General features: G+C 39.6%; 1 protein-coding gene across 4 annotated transcripts; it reads right to left on the reverse strand.

Annotated features, from left to right (window-relative positions):
* Nucleotides 1-384: 384 nt before the first annotated feature.
* Nucleotides 385-13994, reverse strand: LOC139122615 (interferon-induced GTP-binding protein Mx3-like). Of its 4 annotated transcripts, none has more exons than XM_070688178.1 (12): nt 13292-13879; nt 11513-11662; nt 9198-9352; nt 8576-8714; nt 7258-7456; nt 6890-6968; nt 6428-6550; nt 5924-6068; nt 3946-5292; nt 3280-3515; nt 2450-2740; nt 385-2056 (listed from the first exon to the last, which is right to left on the reverse strand). In XM_070688178.1, the coding sequence occupies exons 1-12, from the start codon at nt 13542-13544 to the stop codon at nt 1829-1831; spliced, it is 3345 nt and encodes a 1114-aa protein (XP_070544279.1). In that variant the 5' UTR covers nt 13545-13879; the 3' UTR covers nt 385-1828. The 4 variants fall into 4 exon arrangements, with proteins under 4 accessions (XP_070544279.1, XP_070544278.1, XP_070544280.1 ...); XM_070688177.1 differs by having other exon boundaries at nt 3280-3554; XM_070688179.1 differs by lacking the exon at nt 3946-5292 and having other exon boundaries at nt 3280-3554; nt 13292-13994.
* Nucleotides 13995-22154: the final 8160 nt, after the last annotated feature.

The following is a 22154-nucleotide window of genomic DNA, read 5'->3' on the forward strand; positions in this document are numbered from 1 at the left end:
TGTAAATGTGTTCTTTCCTTCAAGCCGCTTACACTGGCTTAGTACGAAATAGGTTTGGAAGGTGAGGGTTATTTTAGCGATTGCTACACGAGAACATTCAGTGCCTTTGTGGTTATGTGCGAAATCGGATCCAATGCACAAGAGAAGGCTTTTTATTAAAAATGAGGATTTTGCAAAATTAATCGTGCAGATAACGTCGTCCATGTTCATCTTCTGCTCTATTGATTATACGGGTTAAGGTAACGCGGCTAATTTCATAGCAAAATTATCATGAGAGGGCAGACACTATATTAAGCTTCTCACATCGCAAGTAGATCCATATGTTGTACGTAGCCGTAAAGTGTGCGCTGTTATTATTGACAAGATGATACGAGTCATAGCATGTACGGGAATTCGCACTTGTCTTTATTTATGCCAATCATTGATGCTCCCTTTGAACTTGCCACGACACCATGCATATGAATAGAGTCCAGTTCTGTTATTGACAATTGAACCTTATAGCTGGCACTTCACTAGAATTCGTTTAGAGTACCCGTGTTTTGTTTGATTTGTTAGCAATACCATTTCACGTTGAACAATCCACTGTGTATGCGGAGCTTATACATAGCATTTCAACATGCTTCGAAAAGAAGGAAAGATTTAAGTAAATGTACACGTGTTCACTTACAATACTGTCAAAAAATTCAGCTTTTGTACCTCTAGGGAAGAGCGGCAAATGATTAATTCAATCACGGTTTTATTGCATTTTGAACCGACACAAAGTCACACAAATTGGCAGTACTGACCGAGGAAATTCAGAAAACACGGTTTGAACTAATTTGGGATAATTGGATAGTGAAGTAATGTCGGTTTAATCTGCAAATGTAAGCTCATCTGCTTTTCTTTTTAAGTTATACACTTGTTTTTATGAGCAATTTGAAATATTGCAACTTTCAGATATAGGGCATCTAACATTTTTGAGAAATTTGAACAATAAGCTTATGACGATCATATTCTCTCAAATTAGTTCCAATCGTAGTAAATACCCAGAGATCACAGAATATCATTTATTTGTACACGTAGTTGAATAATTAAATCAGCAAATATTAAAAAAATCATTTAGGTGATATTCAAAACATTCTGTAATAAACGTAAGAAGTGTTGATACAGTGCGATTGAAAGTCTACTATTTCCCTGACTATTCGCAAAAATAAAATAATAATCCAAAATGTGGAATTCATTAACGTACTCCAATAGGCTGTGTGGTTGAAGCAATGTGTAACCGATTGAAGTTTTATAGCCTTCGCTGCTGTATTGGGAGATGCGTAGGACAGTAAATTACATTACTAAAAAATAACGGTATTTTCCATTCATTTTGCTACACCATGGAGGTAGTCTCGTCCTACCCTTACGGCTAAATAATGATAATTTCTGTCTGTAATTTCCGAGTGCAAGTGTACACTATAAGTTTACTTGGAAACAAGTGGTTTATATAGCCTTGGGTAGTGTAGATACAAAGCGTCTTTGAAAAATCGAACATACATTCTTAACTATTATACTGGCCGTGAAGTCATCTCCGGTACACGGCTCTGATTTTGACGATGCATTTTCAAGTAAGTGCGTGCAGCCTCGACTCGTTTTCTCCTGGCGTGAAAATATCATTTATCATGTATGGTGAGTAAGAAAGTTACGCTCTGGTCACGCTAAGGGATGTGTATATCCATGGCTTGTCTCTTTTTATTTTGATTATATATTAATTACCCGATGATGATATCGATCAAACGATCGCATAAATTATATAACATAAAAACTGAGGAGTCGCGCTTTGTATAATCAGCCAAGTATGATTTTACAATGTGAACAATGCCAGTTCCTTGTTCGCCCTATCTAGACGCTCTCTCTTGTTTTCCAATGCAAGACGTCTTTCCTCGATTGCCGGGTCCTCTCTCAGGAAATCGTCGAAGTTCTTCTCGATCATGAGTTTGGCCATCTCTGTCTTGATCTCCTTGGCAAGTTCTTGCAGAAGATAGTAGGTGATCGTCATGGGAATGTCGTCCATCAAACGATTGGTGGCGACCTGTAACACGTCAATTGTAGTGTTTTAATACAATGACTCATGACTTCAGAAATTAGTCAGTTTCCTAAATAATGTATCCAAATATTTAATGCTAAAATCAGGTTATGCTTTATTCTGAAAGCCTCCGGGCCCGCCTTTAATTCTCTTCCTGCTGATAGCTCTCTCTCTCTCTCTCTCTCTCTCTCTCTCTCTCTCTCTCTCTCTCTCTCTCTCTCTCTCTCTCTCTCTCTCTCTCTCTCTCTCTCATTTTCCCGAGCTGAATTGACAAGCTCTGCATAAAGCCTGGGCTGTGTAGCCATTTATATTTAAACAGATATTCCTCGGGAGGACACTTATACCAAAGGTAAATATATCAGCGCTTTGCCTTGGTGTCATGTCTTAGCAGAGACATACCTTCAGATACACTTGTAACGCCCTCAACACCTTCCTTGATTCACTCTCTTCGTCGTAGGTATATGGCCTTTCGTCGTCACCACCGTCGACTGTGTTCCCGCTGCTGCTGCCACCACCGGGCGGGTCACTGGAAGAGGACGATGCACCGCTAGGGGGCGACTGCAACATCATCTTCTCCACATCTCTGTATACTCTGTCCTGGGTTTGGATCATGTCCTCCATCTTGAACTTGATATCAATGGCTTCCTTGGTGAAGTGGACAGCTTGCTGTTGTAAGTCGCAGAATTTGCTCTGAGGGGGTGGGGACAAGAATATTGATTTCGTTTTCAAATGCGTTTTGAAAGTAAGAAATAAGTTCAGTTTTGTGATAATTTATTCAGTTATCAATCACCGACGATAATCGGTTCGGTAGTTCTCACGTGTACTTTGCCCTATTCAACACTTTTATGCTTAACTTTATTGTCAAAAATTATCTGATACTTGGATTTGATTAAATAAACAAGCAATAAATTTTGAGATATCCTCAATGAGCGCAAAACATTAAAAATACCTTTATTCAGTAGCTAAGGTTAAAGCATCATTCAATAACTTTAAAATAATCATGTGACAAATCAACAATCTGATATGTGGTCAGTCCAGTAGTTCCATGGCCGATGCAGCGAGCGCCACCTACGGCGGAGACTGCTACTTGACTTGCTACTGTCTGACAATGCCGTCTGGTCACCATAAGTCATACAAAACTTTATCACTGTGCGACAGCACCAAAAAGTGTTAAACTCAGCTGAATTAAAATATCTACCCTGTGAATGGGAAAAACATATCAAACTTACCATCACAGTAGTCTGTAACCTTGGAAACTGCTGATAAGTGTCCATAACCAGCTTCTGACCGATTCTTTCGACTTCAAAATTCACAGCTTGTAGCAATCTCTCCGCCGGAGGGATGAATTCCTTGATAATTTTTCGGATGAGATTCTCGCAAATGATTCTATCTTTGACGAAAGGTGGCAGTTCCAAGCCCCTCTGTTCGCGTATTTCCTCCTTTATTTCTGGCAGGTAATTGTCGCCTGGTAACGGATCAGAAGAAGCGGCATCACTAATCCGGGCTGAAAACAAGACAAACTTTCAAAATATTACTGCAAGGAAAAGTGAGATTAGTGACATAACAGGGCATGCTAGATGCAACTTCGCTGCAAGTTACAGCATTTCATTACCGTCCTTATCGCCTATAGTGAGACCGAGGTTAAACTATGGAACGCCAATTGAAAGAAACTTATTATTTCAGTGATATTGAACACTTTTTCACCCATTGTTTTTTGAAAACTGACCGGTAAATTTACATGGAGATGTAGAAAATCCTTGATAACGTAGGCCTATGTTTCTGAATAGATCTGTGATAGCGTGCGTTCTTATGTCGTTACGGGGCATACACGCTGTCATACGTGAGTGAAGTTTCCCAAAAACCGTGTTCAAAATTTCAATATCTATTTCAGATACCTTCTGTATATTGAAGGTCACCTAAGGTTCCTTCAACCCCGTCAACATCGTCCAAAGGCGTCGTAGAAATGATGGCAACATCGTCAGACGTGGACGCTGTCGTGATGTTACTTTCATCGTTCACACTTTCTTTATCGATGTCATCAGCAGTCACTGGAGTGGCTGCGAGATGTTTTTCGTCTAATAACTCCAGAGGGCGCGAATGAGCCGTCGATTGAATAGGAGCAGCAACGATTGTGGCTGTTTTTTCCATCGCGTCATGAAATTGGTCTTTTTCAAATTCCAGCTCGATTGGTGATTTCTCGGTTTCGGTTTCGGTTGGCGAGTAATATTCGCTATCGGAACTGACGCTGTCTTGATAGTTTCGGCTTTTTTGAATTTGTTCTTTAACTTTCCAATCATGCAATGAATCGAAATCTGTTAGCGATTTCACCTTCGGCTCAATTAGAGCCGATTCGCGACCTCTTACGTGCTCCAGAGAGTCGGACTGTTTTCTCAGACTACCCACAGGGGGTGCCAAATTTGTTTCAACTTTCCGTAAGGCTTCCCGACCATCGGGCGAGTCTCTACGCGGCAGGTCAGTGTTGCGTTTAGACTTAGACGTCTTCTGTTTCTTCTTGAAGGCACCAAAGAATTTAGGAGACTGTTTTTGTATTTTTACCGCCGTGTAAGACGGTATATCTTTCACACTTCCCCACTCGTCATCGTCCATAAAATCCCAGTCATTGGACGGAGACAAGGGCTGTTTTTGTACTGGGATTGGCAGAGTGGCCGATCGACCAGTCTTTGACTCGACGGAGGGCGTAGACTGAGAGATTTTGTTCAGACTGACTGGAGCAACTGGTAAAGTGGCTCCTCGAGAATTTACCTGCCGAGGTAAGGCTACTGAATCTGTTTGACTGATATTGCCGAGTGATTTCTCGGCAAGACGTGGAACAGGCCCCGGCGGCAAACTAGCTGACGGATGGACATGCCTCTCCGATTCTGTCCGTGTGTCTTGGATCGGGGCCTGTCTGCTCGGACTCGTTGTTGTCGATGGGACTTTACCCGGGGGAGGCGCAGTTAGAGTCGAAGTTTCAGGTATCTTACGCTCGAGTTGACCGGCACTACGCCTAACGTGATCTACTTTGCGAGGAACGTCATCAGTTTTACGCTGAAATTGATCTGTGTTACGTTTTGGCTGGCCGATTTCTTTTTGCGGTGTTTGCTCAGCGCGGGATTTTGGTGGGTTTTGGACCGCGGCTTTCGGCTCAGGTTTCGTCAACTGTACTTTTTTCTTTACTGTTGATGTCGAGCTTCTTGCTTTTGGGGTCAGATTTCTCCTAGTTCTGGTGACCGTCATTGGCTCTGCCGAAAGATTTAGAAATACAAGACGAGTCACCATTTTTTTCCCGAATTTCTCAATCTGCGTGAGGGCGTAATATGATGTTTGAAATCTTTCTCTTTGTAACGACCACTTTTAATGAAAAAGTTGATATCATTTTCTACTTTGAGCTAATCTAATGATGTCAGGACGATATTCTTTGTAGTTCTTTTGCTGTAGGTGCCTCACGTCGGTACACGCGTCGGTAAAACGATCTTCCCTCTTTTGACTTTGCTGGTCCAACATTAGATATTGAGGACGGGTGGTCAAATGACCAAAAAGTCTAGAGAACAAACGTTGCAAAATGATTTACATCCATGCTGTCGCTTGAAAAAAGTATTAAAGGAGGTCTGCCAAAAGAAAACAAAGAAACAAACTTATACATGCAAAACAAAAACCGTCAAAGTTTGGAACTCGAAAATACAATTTGCAAATCTTCAGTCAGGCCACCCCTCCCAAAGATCTAATGGTCTATCCCTTAGTTTTGCGCGTGGTTTCATACAGCGAAGTCTCGGTACAGCTGAGTTACAAGAACGATGATGCATTTTTCGGTTTCCAGACCGACTGTTACTGTGAAAGTTGGAAGTGATTTCAGACAAAACTACTATTACTCACTGGGTTGGAGTGCTTCCAGTTCATCGGCGAATTTCTCGTACAGTCTTTTGACAATGCTCTGCAGCCGTAGGCTTCTGTCCCACGTGGCATTCTTGTACACACCGTCGGCAGCGTTTTGGAAGTCTTCAGGGAATCTCCCTAGAATCTACATCACATGGGAAAGAACCAAATACCAGCATTCCTAGTCAATCTTTAAATTAGAATGAACCTCTTAGAAAGATACATCGAATCGAATCCAACATTTCTTACAATTCTTTTATGGTTTACTGCTTGTGGAGCAGGCGAAGTTTCCCGCAGATTCAGCACAGAGTGTAGCGGCCATTTTGAATTTCAAACATCCATGTAGTACTTTTCATAGTGATTTCTGATTTTTATTCATCATTTTTTAGGAATAGTTCAAAGTTTACACGAGTACGAGTAACCTTAGAGGGCGTAGGTCAACGCTGGATAACAAGTTCATATATAATAACATAGAGAAGCTATGAAAACATAAAGAAAACTTACTCTGACTAGAAGATCAACTCTTTCCACTGTGTCAATTGGCACTGTGTCGCCGAGTGCAACCAGTTCTTGTTTTGTCTCCTCAAGCTTGTCTTTTATTCCACGTTGTAACTGAGGTACTGATTTCTTGAAGTACAAATAAAAGATAGTTTTTTTTTAATTTTAGGTCCAGACAAGAGTTTGAGCATGAAGAAAACTTGAAAACATAGTGTTTTACAGTTTTACGTTTGTTATTTTTGATTTGTAATACATAGATAGGATGTGAGAGTGTGACGATCAGGATGTCCGAAAGTGATACTCAACTGACTTTTTCAAAAATCGTGAGCAGATGTGCGCAGAGATCTCACTGAAGAATTGTTATTTTGTCCAACGGTAACAGATTGAAAACTGTGAAACACGAAGTAATTCCTCATGTTCGGATGGGATGTTTATCTATCCGTCAGTTGGTGAATATGAATTACTTACCCTGATCTGTTCCACAAGTTCGGAGGTCAACTTGTTGGCAAGAACTCTTGTCCCGGCACACCTTTCATGATACAGAACGCTGAGAAAAAAAATCAAAAAACAATTTCTTAGTTATTATCAATGTATCTCAAAGAAAACCGTAATCTGAGATAAACAATTCTTGACAATTATTCGTATCATTGGTGTCATTTATATCCTCATAAACACATCAGTAAAATTTGACTATTTTGTTGTTATGAAAATATCAACAAACAAGCCAATGAAAATAATAAATAAATAAATAAATAAATAAATAAATAAATAAATAATAAAGAAATAAAAATGAAATTCATGTCATGTCATGTTCATGTCAGCTATGACATACATACTTGTATATCCTGTGCTCTTTGAAAAACCTGTCCTCCTCGTCCATAGCCTCGTCCAAGGGTTGTTTTGATTCGACGTTCTTTTGTCCGCGGCACTTGATCACTGTGTATCCTTTCTTCAGTGGGATCACTTTATTTTGAGCGATTTTTACAACATTAGGTTCTGTGCCCAAATCTACCAGGTCTGGTTTTGTCAAGACACCTGTGGCCGAATAAAAAAAGTACATTATTACTGATCTAGGGGCTTGTTTCTCGAATAGACCATTGATATCTTGAGAGAGGCCGGGTGTGGTGGAGGATATGAACATCTTTCATCTCGTTCTGATATTTTACGTTATCGTTTAAACATAGGCAGCACACGGCGATTTGTTTCTTAATTCAATTCTTTTGAATGTTGACACGTAAATATTTTGGAACAACAATCAGGGCTTGACTTTCTGCCATGTTAAGAACTCTCCCGAAAACACACGATGCATTCGGCGGCTCGGCTCCGGGAATTAAAAACGTTGCTGCTATGAACGACATTTCACTACCACAGCACGTAGTACACTGGCTGCATAAAAAAACCAAATTTTTGCCTTGCAGGATTGTGAACAGCTATGATCTGTTGCCTGAATACTATTGCGTGGCTGTTTTGCTTACCCGTCGGCGTCGACTTACAAAAAATATCTCATGGCCCAAATTTGAGAGAAAAATCCCTTCTGGAACACCCGGTGCACTTTCTGACCTCAGTTTACTGCGTAGGCCGGGTAGGGGCCCGGGGTGTCATAATCGAGGTACTTAATTTTCGTTTTGTCCCAGAACAGGTAAATTGACACTGAAATTAAGGTAGTAAGTACCTTCGAAACTGGAAATATTAATATTTTCCTCATATAATGGGAAGTAAAGGAAATTAGGAAAATTTTTAAACTGTTCCCTTTCGTGGTATAGACTTCACTGATGTAAAGTTTAGGATTGGTGAAACCAATTACATAAGATTTATGGGTGTTTGGAATTCAAAATAACCGTTAATCGTGGTAGGGGAAAAAACAAATAAACAAAACAAAAAACCAAAAACCATCATTTCTGATTTTTTAAAGAAAAGAAGACAGTGAAACCTGCAGAACCTGCATCACAGACTCCGAAATTAGTCAAAACGAGAAACAAACCTGAAAAGTTTTGTGAAAATCTGAGAGCTTGAAAAAAATGTTCTCGCGCGGCATTTTGCATCAAGGAAGTCCTGTAACGACACAGTTCTGCTCCTCACAGGAAGGTCAGAGGTCGCACACTATGAAACTCTCAAAGGAGAAGTACACCAATGTACATAAGGAAGTATATATACCTAAGGTCCTTGAACCCGATGGGTCAACCTCTTGTGCCATTTTCAGGGCTTCAGTGGTAGCGATGTCAACATTGCAGGGGATGACACACAGAATGATGGTTTCCTCTTTGGCGATGAACTTCTTTAACAGAGTCTTAATCTGCAACGAAGGAATAAAATTTAATCATTCATTTCAGAAGTGACCTTGCTAATGATTTGACAGACCGTAAAGGAAAGAACGGTGGGTAGATGGGATGGAGAAAAGTAAACAGAAAGACAAACAGATAGGTACAGACTGGTAGATAGCTAGGTGTGTAGACAGATTGTCAGATAAGCATACATGTAGATAGACTTATACAGACATGTATGTATGTATGTATGTATGTATGTATGTATGTATGTATGTATGTATGTATGTATGTATGTATGTATGTATGTATCTATGTATGTATGTATGTATCTATGTATGTATCTATGTATGTATCTATGTATGTACGTACGTATGCATGCATTCATGCATGGGTGTATGTGTGTGCAGGCAGGCAGACAAGTACGTATAGGTAGGGGAACAGGGGGAAGGGAGAGGTATGTGTGTGTACATATGGTACCCGTCTGTCAGTTGGAATAAACATCATGCCCTCACCTTGTCGGCAATGTTGTCCGGTTGGCCGTCAAGCGCTACTCTTGCAATGCCCGGCAAGTCAATCAAGGTCAGGTTCGGAACGTACGGTGACTCGATCTCCACTGTGATTAAACTATCACTGATTCCTCTCTGTGAATTGGTGATTTTGTTTTGGGCTGGATAGAACAAAAAAGAGAAGTTGGGATAAAAAGAAATATGCAGAATCAAACCTTTCTCATTCCCAGGGAGCTTTACGCTAACCGACCGACTTGTGAAAAACATATGCACTATCGCCGTGTTTGTGGCACGCCAATACCAGAAGTTTGGGTTTAATGTACTATTGACCAATAAAGCCATGCTTTATCGGGTACTGAAAATTATAAACTCATAGGCAGAATGGAGGTGGAGACAATGCACGGATCATAAAAGCCATTTATAGGGGCATTCGGTTAGCTGAATTTGAGAAATCTTGCAGAGGAAATTCACATGAAAAATTTGTGATCTCTGCGTATTTTGAACAAAGTAAACATTTGAAACGGAAAGGAAAAGCTTTTCGCAACAGTGGTCTTCTAGTACGATCTGCAAAGTATCCCATCCCATAAATAGTTTTTTTCTTCGAATTCTTCAAACTCCCCTTCAGAAAACCTATACGCGCTATTCAACACCCGGTCACAAAGGCCCACTTCATGCAGCATTTTCGAATTCCAACCCCTTATTTTACTCTCTCACTATAGGAATGCTACTCCGCTTCATAAGTAAAACTCAAATATTCGTCAAAACGATGTCCCAGAAACGGTAACCCGGTTCTAGAGTTTGCCCGCTAACAACCAAATCTACTCGCTGCCCGCCTGCTTGACTTCCTTCAAAGCTCACCGCCCTAAGTCATCTCCAGCTTATGGGAGAAAAATCTTGATGCTGACCAACCCTTTTAGGCAACACTCGCAAACGTTTTTCGCATAGAGCTTCGAATTTGCATTTGAATTTTCAGCTGAGTTTCGCCCATGACGGTGTTTAATGACAGCTGACTTTGTGTGGTATCGATCAACAAGTTAAGAATGTAACCTTTAAACTCTAATAGAAAAGGAGGTGGGGTCAAGAAGGCATAGACATATCTTGAATGGGTTATACGGTGAGTAATATCACATCTCGTGACGTGTCATTAGTCGTAGTACAGTCGTACTGCCCTGAGCTTCAACAGTATAGAGATCATTATGTAGATTTCAAAACATGTGAGAAGTATGTCCATGCGACCACGCTATTTGTCTGCTGGGGAAGTTGCATGAACAATATAATGCAGGAAGCGAAACAAGACGAAAAATCACCCAGCGACGGTCGTTTACTTTTCAAATTATTTACAGATATATAAATACTATTTGTGGTCACTCACAATGATCAAATCTACCCTAATATGTTTGCCCATATGTGATAAGGAAATAAGCTAAAGGTCGCCTTTCTAAATGCACGGCCTTCCCGCGTTGACAATCAAAGATTAACGCAAAATGGCGCATGGAAGAGGGATAATTTCAATCCAATTCAATTATATGCCGAGACCTGCAGTTCGTTTGTACGGTCTTTTGCTCACTGACACTAAGGCCGGCATGTCCGTTTTTTGTATCACCATTTTCGACTGCAACGTTTTCAGTATGTTTAAAGATGCTCGAAAAGTTATATCTAAAATATCACAAAATTTGGAAGATCAATATCTAAAACGAGCGGTTGTGTATCAAATGGATGCTTTGATATAACACATGACAATTGCTCTGTCTTGGCATATTTGAAATAATTGAGAGGCCTTACAGGAAGAGGATGCGTATTGTGTCAAATGTAAATACGATTATCAAATGAAAATGCAAATAACATTTTTGTCATGAAGATTTAACCCAAATGATGTTAAAAACTCTAAACCTTTGACATAATGGTTTAGAGCGTTTCTCTTCCTTATATTGTACGAGTCACTGATCAAACTGTCAAGGCGGGGTTTTTATCACTCTAAATTAACATTCTCTTAGTTTCGAAAAGAGCAATTTTGTATTCTAAAATAATACTGGAGAGGGGAAAGTACAGAGAGGACCTCGAATTTGTGTAGCCGTTGTAAGGGGAATTCCAGCCTGATATAAAAGAGGCCTTAGATTCCAATAAATCTTATCATGTTACAACTCAGTACACTGCAAGGAAGTTTGATGAGTCAGATGTTGCTCTATGACGTCATCGATTTTTACGATGCTTTGAAACCATGATCATATTTCCAGCCTAGTTTGAACCGAAATAACCTCAGAGTCGCGTTCAACATCAGAGCTATACCCCAATCCTGTTATCGACAAAATTTACGTAGATACCTTCACGGATCTCGGCACCAACGTTGTCCGGGTGATCGATGTACTTGTCAACGGACTCTTTGGAGTAGCTTGCGTAACGGATTCTACCTCGCCAGTCATTCTCATCGAGTGTCTTCAGTCTCAGCTCCACTGGGCACCGCGTGACGATTTCTGAAATGAGGGAAACGACAAAGCTGAATGTACAATGTAATTAAATCTGATGCTCACCTGAAACCTCAAGGCGACTCCTCAGTAACTCCTTATTTTCGTTAGCCGGCCAAGTCTTCCAAAGTCGACAGCCGCGACCGTGACAGCATTTTATTCAAAATATCAACTGGGCTGCATTTGTCAAATAGGAGAGTGTTGAAAATTGTAGTCTCTCGCAATTTTTCTCCATCACATGTCTGCGCAGAAGGCTCGCACAGTTGTACGTCGTTTCCATTATGAATCAGGTAAACACGTTTTCAAGGGCCGTTCTTTATCCCAAAATAGTTTCAAATGAAATTTAAATGCATGTTATAGACCCACATAAACATTTTGTTCTACATATGTAGTTCAAAACCTTTTGAATTTTATGTTTCTATCGCGCAAATTTTGCGTACAGCTTCCACAACAAACAAACAAACAAACAAACATATGGTCATTATATTAACACACAATCAATCAACAGTAGCTAAAGGTTTCGCCAAATTTTTGGCAATTAATTATTATAGAACACGCAGAACCTGAAAACCACTGTGAAATTCTAGACTTAGGTCAAGTCGATCGTGTCGGATAAACACGACACGCACAGAGGTAAATGTACGAAGAGGGGCCATGTCAATTTCGGTGCAAATTGTAAAATGATTGAAATTCCGGTTTCTTAAATCATCATTTAGTAAGTTTAATTTCGAGAAAACATAAAAATACAGATATTTTGAATTCAGGTTGACCATGGAGATCTTACTTCTCTAGACTTCCTTTATTTTGCATAAGAAATACTTCTGAAGTATTTTCACTTTCGTTTTCGAAATGCCTGTAACATGGATGGATGGTTAAGAGGCCGATGATTTCCTGTGACGTCAATTCCTCATCAAACCAACGTGTAGATCGTTACCAACATGTGTATCGGACAAATGAGGACGAAGGTTTTATAACAAAATCTCGGCTACACAAACGAAAATCAGCCGAAAAGATATGTCTGTCTGTCTGCCTGCCTGCCTGCTGTCTGTCTGTCTGTTGTCTGTCTGTCTCTGTCTCTGTCTGTCTGTCTCTCACATATAATCCAAAAAAACCCAAAAAAACAAAACAAAAAACAAAAACAAACCACACAAAAACCAGCGACATCACATTAACACAGTACAAAAATACTACACTTGTACGTATTTAACTCAAAATCTTCGAAATCGGAGCTCTTTCGGTTTCGTCGGCAATTCCACGAATATCATTACTTATTCAAATGCGAGTTTCTTCCCTCGAACTAATCATTATTCAAAACTTGACTTGAGGGAGCCTCCATCGGTATTCGTCTCACAATGACGTGTCGACTCTTCTATTTCTCAGCTATGAAATAATTGAGAATCGGCATGCTTTTGAAATTCAGTCTGAAAAGTATATGAATTAGTAATGCCGTGTAGCCTTATATTCCCGAATACCACTATCTCATTAAAAAGTCTATTGTAAATTAGAAGCAATTTGACACCTCAAATTAGCTTGCGTGTCCAAATTCGGTAACATGACGTCACAGTACCAACGCCGGTTATATGTATTTTTATCGTGAGTTTTTATTAATTTATAAAGGGACGAGAAACAGCATCTTACCTGTTCCCCTCGGCAACTGAACTCCCGAAATGGCCTCCAGCACGGAGCTTTTGCCGACGCTTTGGTCACCGATGACGACGACGGCCGGCAGGTCGACGTCTTTGTCTAGGCCGATCCGCCGAAGTGAATCGACCAAATCGATGCAGGGACGAACGCGGTCTTGATAAGCCGCCGAAAGGTATGGCATGGTTGTTCTGTGCTCCATGGTGTAGTCGTCTGACTCCGCTCCGTTACTTTTCGCTTTGGTGCTCATAGCTGCGCGATGGGGTTATCCGAGGTTTGATGTGAAATGTGTACACTACTGACACTACGTCCAGGCTTTGCCTTTTTATATTAAGTTCGAGTTGGGGATTTCCATAATTCCACAGCGTTCTCAATCTACTCAAGTCTAACTGGACCCCTTAGACAAACGCCGGTGAGATGACTTTTCCCTATACCCGTGCTAGTTTATGTGTCTGGTTATTGTACAGCAATCACTAAAACTGCAACCAACATTCCTGTTCGCAATAGCAGGCTTCGATAAAACCAAAGCAGAAGAAAGCGAGAGACAAAAAGTTGTTGATACTCTACGAAACCATACCCCACAGTAAGAGGAGACCATCGAACAAAATTCCTTTCAATTGTGAATGAAAACACTGGAAACGTGATTTCTTTTGGCTGTATGCCCATGGCCGGTTCATTTAGTTGCGTCATCAGAGATATTACGGTAACTTAAAAGGTCTACTCGAGGAAATTGAGAACGCATGGTCACCGCATTGATAAAGCCTACGTCATCTACCGGTTTGCTCATGCTGTCAGTGTCATGGGACAACTTTTGGGTATTTAGACTTTGCACTGAGGTTATACTGGCTGGTTTCACTTCTGTTCACACATGATTGTCTGTGTGACTATAGTTACTGAACGCATTGGAAAGACGTCCCTTTGTCTAGAAAATACATTCAGACGGTTGCCTCACCTGCAGACGACGTGACGTTGCACGCATGTGAAGATATACCTGATTAAATATTCTTTTTTAGCTCATATTTGGTTTTATATATAAATACCAAAAGAGCTTATATGATGAGTCTAAATGTCTGTATATTTGTGGGTATGTGCGGATGTATGTCCGTCACACACAAAGGCTCCCATACCGCCAAAGCTACCGTCTCAGTATTTGGTGTACAGGTAGATGTAAGGGTTGAGATGTGAATTTGTTCAAATGAACACATCAGTGTCAAAAATGTGCAAATGAGGTAAGAAAAAGCGAAATTCTGAAACAGGCTTGAAACAATCTTACTCCACTGACTTGAGTCATTTCCTGTCATTGTTTATGAACTGTTACATATTAACAGACCTGCTCAAACCATAGACAGTAGAGGGGAGGAAGACCGTCTATGGTCAAACTAAGGCAGTAAGGGGGCTAGCTGCCTTTCTGCTATGCATGTTGCTAAAGTTGACCTCCAGTACCTAAAGTTTCAGACCTTAATTACTTTTGTCATTCTTTTTTAACAATGACATAGGTCGCCCAATTACAAGAGTTGGTGTCAAAGTGTAATACACTAAAACAGACCATAAGGCAATTCTATTGAAGCATACATGTATACATCGGAACCGGTTTGCGGAAGTTGTAATGTTTGTAAATATTCTTCGTAACAAAAGTCAGAATCATGAAATCATCATCCGCCACCACCCCTCTCTCCCTACCCTCCTCTCAAGTATAATCTGCAGACTCGGAGTCTGACATAAGCCACGTCATGTTTGTTAGCTTATACCAACTGGTATACCTGCCACCTGATAGGCAAGCAATGCCCTTCCGGACTGCGAGTGGTTGCTCGGAAACTTCCAAGTTCCGTAAGACATTGCGAGAACAACAAATGGGAGATCATCTTTTACCAAGTATCTTAAGTTGACGACAGACAGGTATAGCATTGCATTGGATAGGTGCACTTTCGTAACTCTCCTTTTATCAATTTTCTTTAAATCTGTTTCAATGTCATGAATCTGTAAAGTTGGTAAAGATCGCAAGGGTCGGCTCATGCCATTCGAAGTAGGCATTTATCGCCCACGCAAAATGTATAAGTAGTTATGAAATATGAATATTATTAATAAAATCAGATTGGTATTTGATCAGGGTTGAACTTCTTTTCTGGTTTGCAATGCTTGAAAAAAAATCACTAAACGCGTTCAACAGGATAAAGTTTCCTTTCCTCTTTGCATTACATGGACACACAATGGATGACACTTGAAATAGCTATTTGCAGCTTGTCAAATATATATGTATTTACTGTTCAGAGAGGTTGCCGAGGAAGTACTGTGTGCACGCTCATTCATTATCGTGCAATGCTATGGCTGAAGACCCTGTCGAGGTTCTACAGTTGTGTGAATTTGACATAAATTCAAAACATCATTCAGGATTATTCCAGTGCATTGTGGTACTTATGTATGTATTCAATAATATTAGAAGCATCACATTTTTTATGAACAATTCCATAACCATAGACAATTTTTACAACTTTGTTATGACTATTATTAATGCGTTTTGGCCCAGAAATAACCAAACTGACTGGAATTTTTTACACTTTTGGACAAGATCTTTCAGGCCAATGGCCAGCACACTGAGGCACACTCAGTCAATATCGGTCAAGTACACATCACATCACTCACAACAGTATACGTCTGCATGGCAGGGATATGCATGTGACCGGCCGCGACTTCAGGTACATACAGCCCAGCCATGCAGAACTATCTCAAACGACACTCTCCGGATGGGATCTCATAATGCGCATGCGTACTGGATAGGGAATGCCCCGATTACAAATTATCCGGCTCTCCCAGTATTTCATATGATGATGGGTTTAACCCATGCAATAAGCTTATTCAGCATAGACGATATTTGAGCAAACACGGTTTTCATACAAACGCGCTTATAAGTCATCGAGCTGTATCAGCAAATTTGGCTTCACACGTTGTCATGGTCTCGTGATCAGTGTCCCCATAAACGCGACGATGAATCATGTTGGACCTTGTATTGAAACACATAGCATCCGCGACGGCTACGCCTTTGACCATGCAAGCACCCTCAAAAGTTCAGCCGAGCAGAGCTCGACGAAGCGAGCCGGCGAGGCAAATTTAAGTCCCACTACACATTTAAAGGGACAAAGTCGGCCATTTCTCACGAATTTTGTTTGATACGAGATACTACTTATATTGTTTGACATATTGAAAGATACTGAATGAATGTGTGACCATGCATATATTCGAGCCCGGTTTTAGACACGATATATGGAAACCATCGCGAAAATGAATTAATGGTCATGACCATTAATTCATTTTCGCCATGGTTTCATTTAATTTGTCTAAAACCGACGTCGTATATTGCATGGTCACCCATTCATTCAGTATCTTTCAATATGTCAAACAATATTAGTATCTTGCATCAAACAAATTTCATGAAAAATGGCCGACTTTGTCCCTTTATATTGCTAAGCCAGCTTCACATGCTAGTATAAGAGCTGAGTAGTGAACGCGGGGCTGTGAGAGAGTTTAATTTAATTTGTTAAAACAGCGGTACTAATTCAACAACATGCACTTCACGGAATTCACCTTTTATCTGTTTTTCAGGTTGTATACAGCAGGAGCCCATATGCTGATCGAACGTACCACAGTAACAGCGGTAGAGGAAAAATCAGGAGCCAGGCGAAGCTGTATGTTTGTCTGCATGTTTTGTCACGGTGGAGATATGCTTCACGGGTGATAATTACACACCGGTTGACATCGCGAATTTACATCGTCATTTTCCCACAGGGCCATAAGGTTGCGTTCAAAACCCACCGGGGTGGGGGGGGGGGCTGGAGAAATTCAAGGTGGATTCGAAAATTTTGGGGTAGTGCAGGGAAAGTTTTGCACTTCCTAAAGAGGACCTGAAAATCTTTTAGTTCCCCGTTACCTTAACATTTTCCAATTTCAAGGTTTGTCAGGTAATTCAATCCAATTGTTCTAATCTTACTTATAATTAAACAAAATCTTGAACCATTTTGTCACATTTCATGTCCTTTATCTCAAACATGTATGATTTTCGTACAAAACCCAAACAAGTGGGCCTCGTATTGGGGCAGAAGCTGTTGATAATTTTTTTTCAATATTTCTATGTAATATATCAAATACAGTTTTTGCCGTCTTTCTACAGTATGCTGAAACACACAATATTCAGTTTGTCGAAAAAGCCTGTATATATAAATATGTATGTAATATATATGTAATATATATGTATATATATTCGTTTATAGGGTATTACACACGTACCAATCTGCTGGTTCAAATAGTTTATTATATCTGCACAACGTTTCGTCCTAAAAGTAGGACTTCCTCAGGTGCTACAGAACAAAAAGTTTCAACACGGAGTGAGTTACAGCGGGATTTTTCGTACAAAAGTTACATGTCAGAGAAGATACTAAGTGACAGTATTGTGAAAATCACGGTGGAGGGACCGTGTGAAAATACAGGAGTTCTTACCTATTTGAACGGCTCAGATGTTGGATGGCAATTGAGAGAATGTTTTTATGTGTATTTATAGTGTGGCTGGGAGGGCGCTAGTGTTAATTGGAATTTGAATAAAGACAATGGGAGCAGCTAGCTGTGAATATTTAGGCCGTCAGGTCTTTAATTTGGAAATCCACAAGGATTCCAGCTTTTTTCGAAGTGGGTCGTCCATTCTATTGATTTTTACAATGCCAACTATTGATACGTCTTGGATTGTGTGTTGATCTGAATTGAAATGGATCGCTACTGGCATGTTGAGTTACGATGGATGGTGGACAGATGGTTATTGAATCTTAGTCGAAACTCTGCTTTGGTCTCTCCTACGTACTGTTTTTTTGCATCTATTACAGGTTATAAGATATATATTGTACGTGTATAATACCCTATAAACGAATATATCATAACCACGCCACCGACAACACTGGGGACAACCTGAAAAACCACAGTCGAACATATATGTATATATGTTATATATAAATATAATATAATGTATAATGTATATATGTTATATATATATATATATATATATATATATATATATATATATATATATATATATATATATATATATATATATATATATATATATATTTGAATTAGAGTCCAGACTGAGTGTCATTTGTCAATAATACAATGCACATACACAGGTTGTGTTGGCAAGCTGACTACTAGACGGCTCAATATGCTGTAGGGAATAGAACAAGAGCACAGTTGAATAAACTGAACAAAATATTGTCAAAAATCAAATTTAATACAGCTACTGCATTGCTACTGCAGTGTTACTGTCACTGCATATCGGCAGTGATAGAGATAGCTCTGTCTCTAATATAGTTGAAGAAGAGTTTGGGTCAAATGACGCTCATGGCAGAGAAATATACTTGTACATGGGATCAGACAAGAGAACAACACATGATATAGAAGACCAGGAAACTTGAAAGCTATCAGGTTTTTTTGAATTCCGACATATGGGGATAATCAAATATTAAAGAAAAAAGATAGGGTTATCCTGCTTGACTAACACAAAAGTAAAACTTTGAACTGTAAAAATTCTAAACGAAAAAATGTGTGACTGAATGGAATTATTTATTTACCAAATTTGCCATTATTACACCAAAAGGTTTTATTTACAGATTAAAACGCTCATTGTATGGAATATTTCCAGTCAATTTTGAGCAGTGTCTAAGTCATATATGTCTGCTACTTTTGAAAAAAAGTATTTTAGGTAGGTCACTGTGCTTAGTTTTTCACTATGACAATAGCTGTAGCCAGGAATTCACAATTTGCATACTCTCTCATGATCCTCATTTTGTGTGTTCTTCAGCCGGTGCCATTGACCTGGCCAGAGTTGGATTAACTCAAGTCGGCTTAGACCGATAAAGCCAAAAAAAAAAAAAAACCACTGGTGCGTTGAATGAATCAATTGAAGAACTTGCCTTATAGGAATATGGCTCTACAAACTGCTAATAACTGGTAGTGTCGAACATCTGCGAGCAGAACTGCCCAATAGATATTTATTTTTCTTTTACGTGCATACCTAATAAGTATGCAGCTACAGGATAATGGAAGGGGCTTTAAAAAATTTGATCATACAGACGGGGGAACTTGAAAAATTTTTTTAGGGTACTGAGGGGGATCTTAAAAGAAAAGATTTAAATCGCGATTCCTCCAGCCCCCTAACAGTTATTTCTGAATGCAGTCTAAGGCGGTGTTGGTCATAGCAAGAGTGTAAAAAATTAATAAATTTATGATTATGAATAATGTTGATAAACATGTAATATTTCTATCATTATTGTATACTTACAAAGTTCCCTACTGCACTCAAATCCTATATGATAATCAGTATTCATGCCAAATTCACGCAGTTATATACGTGTATATAAATGGATGACCAGTAAACCCGCAGATACTTATAGTGTACTTTATAACGATATGTTCGTGAAAAAGCAGGAGTGGACCTAGACTTTGTTCAAGTCTGTGATTTGTGAATGTGTGCAGTGGGGTGAACGTGATAATTTGTATTCTATTTTCATATGAAACGTGTCAGTGGGATGAACGCGACACAGGAGACTTTCACCAGGAATCACACGAATCCAGCGGAAACTCACTACTGCGCTGATTCAAAGGTAACGAAATAGGAGAGACACAGAAGAAACTGTTGCAAATGATTTTAAATTCGCCAACTTGAACCTAGTCAAGAGTAGAACTTCAACTATCAAAATATTAAACACCTATTTTCTGGTCATGAGGGGTATACATTTTTTTGAAAATCTGAAAAAATGTTCAGTGTCGGCGGTCTTTCTCTAGATTCGGTCAGGTTACCGGAAACATAAATATACTTTCATCTGGCCCAGTCAAGTCTCCCCGACTTACCTACCCTAAAATCCGGAGAAATGTTAGCGGAAGCACACTCATTTTTGTTGCCTGAAAACAAAAAGACCAACAATGGCGATCAAGTTTTTGCTCCAGTTGTAAGAACATATCGATCTTTGCACATTCTGTAGTATTGCAACCTACTGGTACCTAGGCTTGTCACATGCAGTTTGGTCGAACGTAGATCATAATTTAATCAGGAATGATTTATAGAGAGCATAGGGGAAAAGACATGGTAAATAGCCGATAGGTTCATGAATATTCGATTGATTACTCATCATAAACATTCTACAAAAGCCAAGTCTATTCAAGAAATTTAGGGTCTATGGTTCAAATTTACCTGTATCAGAGCTGCGACCGCGTCACAAACGGAAACTCTGCGTCAGTATGCACTCTTGGCTGATTGGGACACTACTTCAAAACATTTTTTACCAAATACGTACCACAACATTATACTGACCATGATGACATTACAGTTCTGTATAAACTGATTTCCGCAAGCTATAATTGGTTTAATGCTTTCCGCATACCAAGCATTGAAAAATTAACGAACGGTAGGCCTCGTTGTTTAAAGGGAGGCAGTAGCTGTAACTTTTGATTTTGATTGACTGCTATTGTTGACAAGTGAATTCTCGTCTCTGGACTAGAATTCAAATGTAAACAATAACAGTGCATTTCACCTGACGTCACGGTTGTGTTTCAACGCGTTTTGGGGCAGAACAAGAACTTGCAACTGACAGGTTAAACAAAACCGTGAAAATATTGAAAAGTACAGATTACTGACCCTTCAATGTTTCAATCTGCAGTTCAAGCCTAAAGACTTCTCGCGATTGAGCCGTCTACCGTGACGGCGAAGCCGTAGTGATATGGGAGTATTATCATGAATGGTATGCCCTTGTGACGGCAAGGCCGGGAAACGGTAAAGCACGATAATATATAAATATGAATTAATTAAAAGTTTTTTTATAAGTTTCATTTGTAAGTTGAGGCTCAGACTGGTACAATTCTTCTATCACATGTCCTTACAATTTTCAATTATTAGTATCATTATATTCATTGCCTTTTTTGAAAAAACAGTTTTTATCCTTTATGCTTCCAAAATACAGAATTAAAATCGGGGTCATCTTGCAAATTGTTGTACTGGAGAAATAAATTACCCAATGTTTACCGAATGTTTGAAATTCAAAATGGCCACCATCCATCTCTATGGGGAAAAATTAAATTCCCGATTTTCACAAAGTTTCCATTACCCCAAGAGCTTCAAAACAAGCACCGTAAGTTGTAGTCCAAAACAGTATTGTACAAGTTTGAGAGTCCGAATATCTGCCCCCGATGCGCTTTCTACCTACAGTGAATTGCTTTGAAGCATTGACATTACGCGAAGTAGACATATTGTCTAAATTGAGGTGTTGCCGACAATGTCAGGTGTAATTATCAGCTGAGCAGTAATTCAAGTCGATCACAGAGAAATCAACTCTGCCAAAGTTGGAACATTGTCTTGCAAGAGGTCAGACGTAGACAAAACAATACCTCAAAGCAAGTGATATGATTTGGACAGACGGTGGTGTTGTTTTGACTGCGTCTGACCTCCTGCTAGACAATGTTTCAACTTTTGCAGAGTTGGTTCCTCTATGATCGACTCATATTACCGCTTAGCTGATAATTGCACCTGACAGTGTTGGCAACATCTCGATTTAGACAATATGTCTAGTTCGTCTAATGCCAATGCTTCAAAGCAATCCACTGTAAAATGAGTTTTGTCATTTCTACAGAGTTTTCTATTCCTATTGTAAAGCCCAGTCTTCACGATATACCTCTGGACATCGTTGCTGCTCTGTTTTTTTTCAAAATCATCTCGTGTTTACCGCAAAGAGATGTATTCCTCCATAGATGCGAATCGAGAGAAAAATAGGAAGCCGTTGTTGTTGTTATTTATTTTATGCAGGTCTAACACGACAATTGTCTCGTGTAGTAA

Source organism: Ptychodera flava, chromosome 22 (genome assembly GCF_041260155.1).
Source record: "Ptychodera flava strain L36383 chromosome 22, AS_Pfla_20210202, whole genome shotgun sequence".
NCBI classification, from domain to species: domain Eukaryota; kingdom Metazoa; phylum Hemichordata; class Enteropneusta; family Ptychoderidae; genus Ptychodera; species Ptychodera flava.

Excerpts from the sequence above, each read along its gene's own strand:
- LOC139122615 (XM_070688177.1), bottom strand. The coding sequence starts at position 13,544 with ATGAGCACCAAAGCGAAAAGTAACGGAGCGGAGTCAGACGACTACACC. Across the intron at positions 3,555-3,945 it reads TGACCTTCAATATACAGAAG|CCCGGATTAGTGATGCCGCT; the intron begins GTATCTGAAATA and ends TCTTGTTTTCAG. Across the intron at positions 2,741-3,279 it reads GGTTACAGACTACTGTGATG|AGCAAATTCTGCGACTTACA; the intron begins GTAAGTTTGATA and ends CCACCCCCTCAG.